The sequence below is a fragment of the Lepidothrix coronata genome, unplaced genomic scaffold (assembly GCF_001604755.1).
Source record: "Lepidothrix coronata isolate B3197 unplaced genomic scaffold, Lepidothrix_coronata-1.0 Scaffold1, whole genome shotgun sequence".
Taxonomy (NCBI): Eukaryota; Metazoa; Chordata; class Aves; order Passeriformes; family Pipridae; genus Lepidothrix; species Lepidothrix coronata.
The window spans coordinates 139,482-153,361 of NW_016690181.1; the positions used below are offsets into that span (position 1 = coordinate 139,482).

At 43.9% G+C, this 13,880-nt stretch overlaps 1 protein-coding gene across 3 annotated transcripts in view; it reads left to right on the plus strand.

The window, feature by feature from the left end:
* RGS6 (regulator of G-protein signaling 6) overlaps window positions 1-13,508 on the plus strand; it is a 123,932-nt gene extending 110,424 nt beyond the window's left edge. For all 3 annotated transcript variants that reach the window (XM_017812074.1, XM_017812051.1, XM_017812067.1), the window contains one exon: window positions 12,997-13,508. In XM_017812074.1, the coding sequence (XP_017667563.1) occupies window positions 12,997-13,047 (51 nt within the window). In that variant the 3' untranslated portion in view covers window positions 13,048-13,508. The remainder of the gene's footprint in view (window positions 1-12,996) is intronic.
* Window positions 13,509-13,880: the final 372 nt, after the last annotated feature.

The window sequence follows — 13,880 nt, forward strand, 5'->3', positions numbered from 1 at the left end:
CCAGACTCATTTCCAGCATACTCTAATGATGTTCCTATAGACCTCTGGTGTAGCCTGTTCCTTTTTCCACATCCCAGCTCATCCATGCAGGTCTCTTTCACTCTTTGCCTAATTTCTTGCTCATGGGAATACACTGGTCTTGAGCTTGGAAGGTGTGATGCTTGAATATTGACCAGCTCTCTTGGACCCCCTTCAATTCTAGAACCCTATCCCATGGGATTCTTCTAAATAGGTCTTTGAGGAGGTCAAAGTTAGCTCTCTGGAAGTTCAGGGCTCTGGTCCTGCTTACCAATTTGCTTCCTCCATGCAGGATCCTGAGTTCCACCATCTCATGGTCACTGACTGAATTGAGGTCCTTGAAGGCTTGGCCTTGCAGCAGCAGTACATAGTCTGTGCCACACACCTTGTCATGCACAGATATGCCTCCTCCTGGGGCAGTTCCCAGAGGTCTAAGCCGACCTGGTGGGGGGCTGCCCAGCCAGGTGTGCCCCACAACCTTCGTACTCACTGGGAAACCCTGCCAAAGGTATAGGAATTGGAAACATAATGCAAAACTTGGGGTAAAACTCCAAGAACTTGGTTTTGGATAAAACAATGAATTTTAATGTAAATTGCATTTGAATGTCAAGATTTAAATGTGGATTTCAAGAACACAACTTGGAGACGTGTAATTTTGCAAAAATGTCAGGAAAATTATTAGTTGAGGAATAACTCAAAGACACTTACAACAAGGAATAAAGTGGCCTGACTGTGTTTGTTCTTTCTGCATCATTATGATTATTAGTAAGGTCATAAGAATATTTAAAATGTGTATTAAAAATTCTCTCCCAGCATCAATCAGTTATTGTTTCCTGTAGTGCTCTGGAACTTCAGGCTAATTGAGAACCTCCCTCAAATAATTTTTGGCTCATTCTTTCTTCAAACAAAATTGATTAATTTTGCTATAACTTTTCAACTGTGATTAGCAACACAGGGAAAACATATATCTAATGTTGTTACAGTTTGCTTTTGCATCACTGTATGAAAGTTGGGGAAGTTTGTTCCACTAACACTGTAGGTGGCGTAGAGCCAGACCAGGACCATGGAATTGGAGGTTCATGATCCCTTCCTTGCTCATAATACTGTATTTACAGTGTTGCTTTCCATACTAGAGCTTGTATCCTTGTATCCTGCTTGTAGCCAGGATACCAGACACGCCCAACTCCTTAGACAGTGAGTCTTCACTTGAGTGAAAAAAAATCAAGACTCTCTAGGTTTGCCTGTTTTAGTTGCTTGGGTCTCACCATCTCTTGATTGACAAAGACAGGAAACACTTCAGAAAGAGAAACAGTAAAGCTTTGTTGATGAACTGCAAACAGTATCACAGGCTTTTTGTCTCTTACTTGGGTTAAATGCCTCCCTTGAAAAATCTTTCAGTACTCCCAGATTGGTCATCTGCACCGGTGGAAAGCTGTACATCTAGGCTTCAGGAGTGTGGATTTGGAGCAAGTGGAAATTGTCTTACCCATAGGGCTCCTGCTCATCTCAGGGTCATAACTCAGGAGACAGAGATGAACTCCAGACCATTTGACATACTTTAGCAAGACACTCTGGATTCCTGCTGGCCAGCAAGAGGCTTGCCACATGGATCAATGGGGAGTAAGAAAGAACAGGGGTTTACATAATTTTTTATACCACTCTTCAATTCCTACAAGCCGCACTGTTTCATCTTCTTGGCTTGATACTTTTGACCAGGAGAAGGCAGCTTATGACTAATGAATGCACCAAGTTTTTGCATCAAATCTCTCTGAAAGCCAGGTGCTATCTGATCTGCATTACGGAAGACACTGACCGCAAGATTTTGACAGGGGAATTTTCACTGTGGTGATTGCTCACCTCTTAATTCCAGGTCCTTACAAAGTACCAGCTGATACCTTGGTGCGATGGCCAAAAGGGTGTTGTGCCCACCGCTGTACAGGTCCTTCTGTACCAAAGGGCATAGTTTGCAGTGCCTCCCTGTCTGGTTTCCCCTTGGAGCAAGGGAACATCTGTCTGATCCGCACCCAACAGGCCAGGTATCCTCAGCCTCCTCAGCTTACCTGCCAGAAGACTGCAGCTGTGGTGTCAGTGTGCTTCATGGCAGGCCCCCATCACAGCCGGGCCACCAGCTGTGTGCTCCAATGGACCCAGCATCATGGTCATCAGTCATCTAGTGAGCATAAAAGGGCCACATCTGCATGGTGCAGCAGAACACTACAGGGCATGTGCTGCCCAGCACTGCTGTAGCAGAGGGGTGGCAGATGTCTTTTCTCCTCTGTTCAATTTTGAAGAGTCCTCAAAAAACACATAGGCAGCACAATGATAGGATAAACATCACAGTACCTGACCCCTTTGGCCCTATGCCAGGCTTTTGTGCTGTGGAATCACAGATATAAAGCTAGGCTGATTCTTCCATGCTCTCTATGGTGCCCTGGGGAACAGTCGATCTCGTGGAGTTGCAGAGCTGACAGTCTATTGCTTCGGAGCACTTACTAATCCACCTCATTTTAAAAAGGATGGCACTGTGCATGGTGGCAGGTTTATCTTATTACAATTTTCCTTTTGAATACAGCAAGGATTGACATTATGAAAGCAGAGTTAGCCTGTCTTCTCTCCCAAGTGAAGATAAATGGCATCATTAAAATCAGACATCATGTATCATATATGTTATAAATAATACCTAGTATTGAGGTAGTAACTTAATTTTAAAGACACACATACACACAAATCCATATATCTACATCTCTCTTTTCTGTCATATTTCATCATTGTACTAATTAAAAGGAGCCTGCTATACTATTTTTAGCTCAGCAGTCTCAGCCTAGCTGTTTAAACTACTGTAGTTTTCCATCTGCTTTAGAAATTATTTAATAATCAGATAGACAGAAGCTTAGTTCTCATAAGCTGAGATGATCCTTCAGGGCCAAGAGAGAGGGAAAATATATCTTAATGAGTACATTTAGGGGAACCACTGCTGCTTTTGTCTCACAAAGGAAGCCACCAAGTCTCTGCCTAACTTGTGCTGGTAGCCATTTACATTTAATAAAGGAGGAAACAGGAGGGAGTTCCTTTGTTACATCTTGAGTATTATCTCTAAAAGCAGCAATGGGTACTCCAGCAATAACAGGGATTAAACTTATAGATACCAGCTTCAACAGGTAACTTAGGTAACAGGTAACTTAACTGGGCCATAATACGCAGACTTGAATTCAAACTTTCCTAAAATGGTTATATTTCAAGGAAGGAATTTCCCTGTAAGAAAACAGGTGTTAAAATTTCTGACTCAGTATCAAGGTGGTGACTCAATGCTGAGATCTCTGTCTTTTATTCCCAGATGACATTTCTTTAAGAACAAAAGGCACACACACACACACATTACCACTTTTGAGACGATCAGAGTTCTCAGTCTTTGTGCTTTAAAGGACAAGAGAGTGGACAGACCAGTGATCTATTGTTTAGGCAGAATTTTTACAAATTCTGGCTGAACTGACTGCTGTGGGACACCATTAAGCATTACGTTCCTGGACTGAAAATGGTCTTTACCTGAAGAAAGCAAAGAAGCTCTTGAGTGTCTCTTCCACTGTCTGATGACAGAGAGAAGACTTGCACAACCTGGGAGAAGGGAGAGGCATTTGCTCTCCGGAGCCCCTTATGAAACTCAGCCCAAGTGATGGCAGGACCTGTCAGCTCTGGACAAAACCAACAATGTCAGCCAGAGAGTGCTCCACAGGACTGTGGAGGGCAAAGATGCAAATGCCAGACTTCTGGTTGGATATTGGAGTCTGTGGGAAATGCCTTTCCCTGTGTTTTCCCTGCTTCCTTCCTCTAGCTATAGTGGTCCAGCGCAGTGGAAGTGTGATGTGCACAGGCTTGCAATGGCTGCCTGCAGCTTGCATGTGATACAGTACAGGCTGTACTTTATATTTCATCATTTACACAGTCTATAAAGAGTGTAATACTTAACGGGAAAAGCAGCCATCATGATAAGTCCTAGAGGAAATGTGAGTATGTAGTGAGACTGAAAGACTTGGGATATTTTATTTTAAAGTGAGCATACTAGAAGACATCAGATACAGAGGAGAGATGTGGTGTGAAATGTATCAAGGAGTTAGGTATGAAGAAGAACAAAGCTTTTCCAAGTGGTAAATTCTACTCAGTGCTGAAAGAGAATAAGGTGAAAGATGAGATGGTCTGTGTTTGAGCTGTGTGGGAAGTTGACTGTAGATTAAGAATGTAAGAATGAAAGTTTTCTAATGACTTTTATTTAAATAATCTTGGACGTTATGAATGGAACATTGTGTATGGGACAGCAAGTCAATGAAGACTGAAGATTGTCTCAGTTCCCAAGCACAGGTGAATAACTGAATCAACAGATTCCTCCAGCTTCATTAAACATAGGAGGCAGAGGTGCAGTAGTCAGGAGAAGCTGGTAAGCAGGAGCTGCTGTAGTCCTTGCTGCAGCCTGGTAGTTTTATATTCTCATCCAGAAGCATTGCAGGCAAAGTCCCACATTACATCCTTGATGGCTCTGGAGCCAGCACCCCACCTTGGTTTCTCATGCAAGGATGACTTTTCCAGAAACAGGAATAGGGCTGGAGATCGTGTATTCAACTTATTTGTCATGCTCAGTGCCCAGGATGCTTTCAATCTGGAGACTAAAATGCCCTCCTCCTTCTTGCAGTGAGGCAAACTTGCATTTCCATGGTAGCATTTCCTCTGCTTTAGTTTTCTGCTATGTTTTGGTAATTTTGTATTGAACAATTCTTGTTTCAGGACTGTAAGTGCATCTCAGTTCAGTGTTCAGAAATCCGAAGTCGCATGTTTAGTTTCAGTTCCATATATATCTGCTCATTTGCATTAGACAACTATGAAAGCCTTAGTGTCTACCCTGACTGCCTGGCTGTCCCTTTCTTGATGATCTCAGTAGTCTCCCATCTCCATGTTATCTTTGTTCTTCCCTGCTGCCACTTCCCCATCTTCCTGATCATGAGCTTGATCCCTTGGCCACTGCTACTGCCTCATGCTGGTTTTTATGTCCTCTTGGTTTGTCTGCTGTTGGATCAGAGTCCAAGTCACACTCAGTCTTATTCTTAATTCATGAGTATGGTGTCATGCACTTGAAATGTGTTGATGGGATCTTATCTTTCTCAGGTGAACTGTGTGATATTTTGCACAGCTGTATGTCACTGTGATGTATTATAAATAGTAACCATGAATGGAGTGAAGAAGGCATAAGGCTAGAGAAAGAATTGCTGCCTGATATCATCTTTTTAACTGGTTCCTTGATAATCTCATAAAACTGTCATATATTTACCAGCTTTTCCACTTTTTCACTTTCCCAGATCTACCAGCTTGCATAAATAGATAACAGCATTTGAGGGCAGGGAAAGTACTCACAGCCTGCAATACAATAAAGACAAAGGTTGGAGCCATTATTGGTAGAAAATAGTGGCTGAAAAACTGGAAACTATAAAAAGGTCATATACTGAGATGCTGGTAAAGTGGCTATCAGAACAGACAGCTAGCAGGGAAGGATACAGGAATGGATTCCAAAGTTTCTTAGATTTGGCATCAAGAAAAGACATCTGGGAAAAGGGTTATTTTTATCTTTGGAAGATACTTTACTTTAAAAGAAAATGCGCTTGCTCCACTACTCTGGTCATTAACAAATACTGGCTTTTACTGAGAAAAGGAACTTGCATTACTTAGGTGACAAAAAGCATCAGAATGTACCCAAAGCATAAAGAAGATTCAGCCAATGTTTGCAGCCTGTTGTCCAATTGTTCTCTGATGTGTGATAACTAGTCAGTGTCCACACCCAGCGCCGTGGAGGACCGGGAGCATGGCCTGCACAGGGCATGTATTCACTCATTACTGCATGCTTGAATACATCCCATCTATTCTTGGTATCATCATAGTACCCTTCCTAGTTTGGTAAGTGGTAGGCTGCATGTATTACATGTATGCTATGTAGTCTGTTCTATATACAGAGGCTCCTTTAAAAGATGAGTATTCATTGCTTTTAGTGGGTAAGTTATTCTTCACTTCCCTTCCTAAAACACTGCTGTATAATGCTGCTGGCACAGGATGGCAGCTTCCTTTTGCCCACAGTGGGCAAAGTGGGTGAGTGATCTTTGTGCATACGGTTTGTGAAGTGCTTGAGGATCCTTCTGGATGAAAGGCACTGTACAGAGTTCAGAACATACGTACTATTAATTTACTGTATTTCAGTCAAGCCACACACAAACTCTTGAAGATAAAAGTTGGTACATTCCCACTACAGACAGTTCTAGCTGATAGCTGCAGATACTAAGCCACAACCTTAGCAAGTAGTTTGGTGGGTAGGATATGCTTAGCCCCTCCTGTGATTTCAGCCAAGTTTATTCTGATAGTCCAGAGTGGCTTGATATTTCAGTGGTGTTTGTTTTCCTCTGTGCAAGATATTTACATATTTGGCTCTCAGTCATGCTCAAGGCAGTTGAACAAATGGAGTCCTTTGCACAGAATTGCACCCTGCCTGAGAGCCAGACCAGCAACATACAGTTAGGGCATTTTCTGAGGTGGCTTGAAAAAAACAGTCTGCTACACCATTGTATATTGGCTGCAGTAATCCATCTGCACCTCTGTCTTCCTGTTTGTTTGACAAAGGGAGGAACAGGTCCTGGATCTGCAGTCCATAGGCAACTTCAACTAATGCCAAAATTGGCTCACTCTCAGATACAAGGAGCCCAGACTGCTCCACAACCGAAGAGGATCTTCCTCGTGGTGCTGGTGGGGTAGTAGAGGAGAACTCCAGCCATTATGAAGCTGTACTAGGACTGGGTGAATACAGAGGTCTTGGTTTGTGCCATATGCAGTGGTGTACTGGTATTTCTCAGAGCAAAGTGCAATGCCTCGCTTAGGAAGTGTAGGAAATCCTCACAATATAAAATGGGAATAGATTATACTGGTTTTAATTGGACTGCAGTTCTAAACTGTTCCCATAAGTGATATAAGCTAGAAGAGGAAAAAGCAATATCAATTGTGGGAACCTTACTCACGATGGTTGAGCTTCACTGTGATCAGCAGTAACGGTGAGAAGCTCATGTAACATGTCAGTCAAGCCTTAGGAGTGGGGCCCACTCTGCAGGAGTTTGGGGATAACTCATGGGACCGTGCTGCCAAGAATGGGCAAGCATCCCGCTTGCAGGGAGCATCCACTCCCCTGCTTACCTTCTACAGCCACTTTGCAGCTCCTGCTTTTAGTCTGTGTCAGGGTGTTGTCCACCATATTTTGTGTGTTAATTTATGTTACTTATGTTTGTAGTTTATGTGTCTGTGTTTATTTTGTGTTAACTAAGTTATTTTCCTGTATTGTTTATGGTTTTAATTCTGTTTCTTATTTAACTTCATTAATATATGTTATGTTTATCTTAAGTTTGCAATGTATATTTTAATGGAAAAATCCAATAAAAGAATATTTTTAAAATGGCACGAAAATAAAGTTTCCCCAAGATCTGCAGTCTAATATAACATTGAAAACCAAACAGTGCTGGTAGGAATAGGGCCATGGCAATCTCTTTCTTCAGAAATAAAATGTAGTTGCAGGACATTGTCTGCCCATTGCTAGATTTCTTGTAGTATGTTAACTAAAAGGTAGGAAAACTGAGCAGTTCTGTCACTATGGGAAAAAACTCAGATTGAAGCTGATGGAATTAGGATTTGCTCATCTCCAGTGAAGATGCAGACTAGCCCCAGTTCTCTGCTGAGGGTCTTACAGAGGGATGGGGCAACAGTGCTCCCCAGGAGATGGCTTCCCCTTCAGGAAGGTGATGCTTCTGGCTGGAGCAGATTGGGCAGCAGACTGGAAAAAGGAGAGCCCTGAGTGCAAAACAGGGGTATAAAGCAAGAAGTGGAGCCATCTATAGCAGACAAAGTCCCAAGATGTTGGGTGGAAAGCGTGGAGCTGAGCAGTCAGCATGAAAGCACTTTGGTCAGTATTGGCATGGCTAACAGCAGCCTGTTCTGCTGTACCGTGCCTACTCTCCCCCAGTGCTGCAGCCACAAAGCTCTTTATGAGATAAATCCTGCCTGGGAGTTCAGGTAAGTTTTTGATGACATGCATGGGAGTGCTGGCTTATGCATGCTGGTGGGGGTGAATGTCTGCATGCTAGGTTTAGGAACTGTGCTGTGCTGGGCAGAGCATGTTAACATTGTGCGAAGCCATAGGCACCGGAAAAAATGAAACCTTCCATTTAAAATTATTTTTAAAAGACAGTTCCCAGCCTTTGCCTTCTCTCCAAACTCTGCAAAGTGCTAGTTTTGGTAGATACAAGTGAAGAGCACAATGGAAACTCTAGTGGCTCATACAGGAGGTTTGAAAGGAGTGCAGTCTCCTTTTTGTGTCAAATCCCGGACACTTTTTTTTCCTCTTACTTGGCTTCTTGCCTGTGTTAAATTGCTGAATTTTACTTCATTAAAATAATTGCTGATTGCATTTTACACTTTAGTTTAGTAACTGCTCAGCACAGGCTCAGCCATTAAAGATGCTAACCATCTCCTGTGACCTACAGGTTAATCTTTATTTCACTGAGCCTCAGTGAGTCCTGATGGTCCACAAATGCTGAGGTGCAGTCCTCTGCCTGACATGTATCCAAGCAGTAGGATGGGCCACATACTTGGACTCAGATTCCGAGGGACAATTTCATTAGGTTTATTAAGAATTACCTGATGTTTTCTTTAGATTATTCCAGTTCAGATTTTATACTGCCTTTAAAAACTGAGGCTCCTGTCATGCTGGTGTTCAGGAGCAAAAAAATATCACTGATTCAGCTGCATAGAGAAAACTGGAAATTACTTTGCCTGTAAGCTGTGTAACAGCTCAGCTGCTTGCAGGACATGAGAGAAAAGAAAGCCTTCCTGCATCCAAGACGACACACAACATATGCTGTACAATATATGCCCTCCTTCTTGTGTGTGCTGTTTGAGCGACAACAACCTGGGCTTTTAATTGTCGTAACCCTAATTAGTAGTGGCAAATATTTTGGAACTGGAAGACTGGGGATTTCTTTATAAGATTTAGACCCCATGTAAAAAGTTTACTCCTTATATCCACTCTAATCTTTCCTTAAGTTATTCAGCATACACATCCGACAGAGTAAAAGCACTGAAGTGTGGTGAGCTTGAGATCATTTGCTTTCCAAATCCCCTGCCAGCACAGCTTAGATGAAAATTCTCCTGGAAACAAGGCAGTTGTTGACATTTTTTTTTTCAGTGGGGAAAGAAGAGGTAGAAATATGGGGGCAGCCACTGGTTTCATGCTAAACTAAGACACATGGAAGGAAAAAGTAATTTATTTTGGTTGAACCTTTTTAAAGAAACCAGGGGTTCTTTGTGCCATACTTTCATATAGTAATAATCTGAAACATTCTTGTTCTGTCAGAGATGTCCCCAAGGGAATTCCATCCTGGATCTGAACTTTTTTTGCCTGTATTTCACCTAACTATGAGCTATTTTAGACATCTCCAGCTTCTCAGAGTAGCCTTTCACCTGACTGACTCAGGCACTGACACCATGCCAGCCTCAGGGAAGGGTTGTTTGATCACAGACAATGCAGGGGTGTGTCTCACCTCTGCCGTTTTGAGGTGAACACCAGCCACCTTCTCCGGGTTACCTGGATGCCTCTTTTCTGGACACTAAGCAATGACACTAAGGCATGTTGTTGCCATCCTGGACTCTTTGGCTGTGGACACCCTCCTGGCAAGTGGAGGCAGGTAGGTTTGGAGATACTGGGGAGAGTGCTGGCTGCCTGGGGAGAGACCCATTGCCCCATCCCAAAGGAGACGTTGTGTATGCTACACTTTGCTTTCCTCAGATAGCACAAACCTTTTGTGTCTCTTGATGGGCTTTGTGCCTTAGAAGCCCTGGAAGGCTAAACCTGAAACAGAGATGCCATGGACTAGCCCCTCAACTGGTGTAAATCAGTTCTATGAAAGCAACTGAGTCATGTTGATTTATATCAGCAGGTCGATCACGGATCCTATCCAGCTTTTCCACCTGTAACAAAATGTTTTGCTCCTTTCTTGTTCATTTTAGTAACAGGAAACAGGTACTAGTTTTCCTAATGAAATGCTGTTTTTTTCTGATCCTCTTCATTTTTATTTTAATGAGGATGTCTAAGGTGAGGAAAACCCAAACCAGACACCTGCATCCCACCTGCCTCCAGCCCACAGATACTCATATTGCTCAGACCCATGCTGTGAGGCTGACACTTGGCCCTGCCTTTGGTTGAAAGAAAATCCTCTATATCAGTATGCCTATAGTTGTGTGCTGAACATTACACTTACAGTCCAAATGCTTTTGTAGTCAAAAATGTCACAGCATTAATCCATCTATGCAATTTCAGGGATCCTTTTGCCATCTGTCTTAGCACAGAGGTGAACACAACAGCCAAGCAGACAACATTGCTGCCTGCTTCTTGCTGTCTAAAAACAGAGCTTCTTGCACCCATCTGTTTGCATGTCCCTGTGCACAAGGCTGTTCCCTGGAACAGTTATCCTCCCAGACAGACGGGCTTTGCACTGGGGATTCATCCCAGCCTGCAGGCGGGAAGTTTGCTGCAGTTCCCAGGGTAACGCCTTTTCCATGAGATGGGGAGCTGCAGATGGAGGCCACTGTCTTTCCCTGCAACGGGAAGCAGTTTCCACTGGGAAACCCATGAGCAAGATTTTGCTCTGCGCAAACCGCAGGCATTTGCTTTGTTTCCAACCCACCACCTTCTCCAGGAGTCAGCTGTCCCCTGTCCTCAGCCTGGCCCACCACCAGCATTTCCCCCTTCCTGCTTTGAAAACATGCATGTTGAAATGGGGGCTGGATGTGGAACAGTGTTTGCTCCTCAGCCCTGCCGGACCCTGACGCAGGGAGCTGGCATAGCCCCAAGCCACCTGCCTGTGAGAAGATAACAAGAGGAGCTGCCTGTCACAGATTAGTTAAGAGTCTGACTGAATAGTCATTATATAAACCTGAGGCTTATTTGTTTATTTTTTCCTAAGGAAATATCCAAATATTGGTGGAAACTAACTTTTTTTTCTAAACTCAGCCATGTTATTCTTCCAGGAATTAGCACACACATCTTTACCTTCTTCTTCCTACAAATGGGATTTAGGAACTGATAATTCACACTCTGTCTGGTATACCAGACACTCTCTGTCTTGTAATTCCTTAACAGCAGCAAAATGACAGCCACAGTTGTAGCTCCCCAGGCACTGCCACGTTGCCCTGCAGAAGACTTGGTCACCTCCTAGGATAGCACTGGGCCGAGCTTCACAAAAGTGCATTTAAAAATAAGAATAATCAAGAATTTGATTTATAGTGAAAAAAAAAAAAGGCATGCATATCTTAAATGGCAGTGGTTCTGCAGTGTTTGCATAGCTCTGACCATTCCTATGCCAAGCCCTGTGTGTGAGGCACAGACTGTGGGTCTCTCGTCCCAAGCAGGACAGTCAGAATGATAACAGTGTTTCCAGCAGCTGATTGCTGATGTACAGAAAGCAGACAGATTAGGCCACGTGTGTTTGTGCGTCTGAGTAAATTATCTGGTGAAAGTCGCACATCTGAGTAATGAAATGAGGCTTCTGTAGGGAACTGATACATCCTCCTGGAACAGCCCTAAAGGGAAAGAGATTAGAAATCAAAGGGAGGTGGGAAGTGTTTCTTTTTTCTTAGAGTGTTAACTTGTTAAAAAAGACTTATTTCAAATGACCTGCTAATTTTTGCATTTCAGATTTTGTCGACATTTTGCACATACTCATTTTCACTGTATAATCTGTTTCTCTTGCTCTTTTTGTGTCTCTTTCTTTGAAACAGCAATTAGTAAGACTTCCTATTGCAAAAGAAATCTTGGCTAAATATAGTAATGAATGGGAGGTTGTTTAAGAGCTCCTAGGTATTCTACAGCTCTCTGGTATTCCACAGCTCTCTGGTATTCCCTGAATGTTTATTTCAAGCGAGACTTTCTTCCTTTAAGAAAAACATCATTCTTCAAGAGGAAAGCCCACCAAAGAAACACAGCAACTGGTGCAATATCTGAGACAATTTTTCACTGTTACATCAGTAATTGCAAAGCCATCAGTATCCCTATGGGGATATACCCTTCCTGCTGTCTGCAAATTGAGAAGACTGGCTATAGGTCCTCCTTTGCTCCTAAAAGCAGGCACTATATGGCTTAAGCCAGTGAAGGGGTTCAGATGTGCAGGTGACCTTCTCCCTGGTCCTTGGTCCCACCAGTCAGTGGGAAAGCTCAAGAGGATACCAGCAGGGCATGAGCAAGGCTGCCATGGCCATGGTCCTGCCTTGGTAGCTTGGAGGAGACCACAGGGAGGGCAGGGAAGCCAGGCAGGAGTGAACAGGCACCGACCCAGGAGAAAAGAGACCAAGGAATGGGCAAAGATGAATGGCAGCAGGGCAGGAACATGCTAAGGTGTTTCTGAAATTACTTTTTTCCTAGATCTGTTTCTGATGGACACTGTGCAGGTGGTACTGATTCACAGGCTGTGGAAAGTTCATCCCAGCTTTCACCACAGCCTTAGTTGTGCATCACTCCCCAAGCTGGGGTAGTGCTCTGCACCAGCAGGACAGCACTGGGCAGGACAAGTAGCAGCAAGAGCAGCACAGGGCTTTGCTTTCACCAGTTCCCATGTAACTGGAGAAAAGAAATATCTTCACTAGACAGTGTCTCAGGGCACAGCCTTGTGAGCTTGATAGCAATAGCCACTGGACATCACTAGGCACAACCCCTCCTTGCCAAACCACCTGCCTGGGGCAAAACAACAGGCACATGAAATGCTGGGGGCAGGCTCACCCCACAGCGATTGCCTCCCTGTCAGCACGGCCTTGTGCCCTGCTCTGAGGGAAGGCCCCTGCTCCTCACTCTTGGACAAACCATCCTACAGCATCACTCACACCTCTGGATCTCTTCTGTCTTTTTGTCCCTCCCTCTAGGGAAAGTCTCTGGCGAGCAAGCGCCTCACAGGCCTGATGCAGTCCTCCTGACATCTTCTTCAGCCAACCGCCCCGTGGGAGAGACATCTGGGACCGCTGCTGGGGACGGGGAATTTCAGGGAGAGCAGTCCCCTGCAGGGGAGAGAGCCTGAGTGACTGGAAGTGGAGAGCCACATGCCAGGGGAGCACCTCTCTTCATAGTTTACACCTACACTTTCCTGCCTGCACAGCTCCGTAAGGACCCCGAGCTCTGTCCAGGTACTTTGTTTCGAACCGAGGTTTGGAGGAGCACACTTCACTATACACAGGAGGTCGACAAGGCAAGGGTTTGTTGTCTCATTATTTAAGGAAACAGACCCAACCACAACTAGGAGAAAGAAGAGCTGAGAGATATCAGTATTTTTATGCATCTCCTCTCTCCCTGGCACAAACATGACTGTAATAGATGGCTCCACAATCTCACTTGCTCCCTTTCTTGTGGCCGTCTGGATCCAATAAAATATCTGCTGGAAGCTGCTTCTCCTGCTTACAAAATCTCAAATGCATTTCTCCTGCAGATCCATTGACTTTAACTTTGTTTTTCTTTCCTATGTTTCTCCTCCTTTAAAGCAATGAAAAAAAAAAGGCATTATTTAAGTTCATCACTCATTTCTATCCAATAGCATGTAGCATGTCCAGAGATGATGGCCAGATCCTCAGCTGAAGTCAGGAGAGCAGGAGTGGTTTTCATCACCTAAGGATCTGGTCCATTAAGTCAGACTTTGATACTGGTACAAATCCTCTGATGTCAGCGGAATCACTCTGCATGTGTGCATAGTGCAAATGTGATCAGACTCTGCCTGATGCTCAAAAGTCATGTTTTAGATGTGCAATGCACACACAAG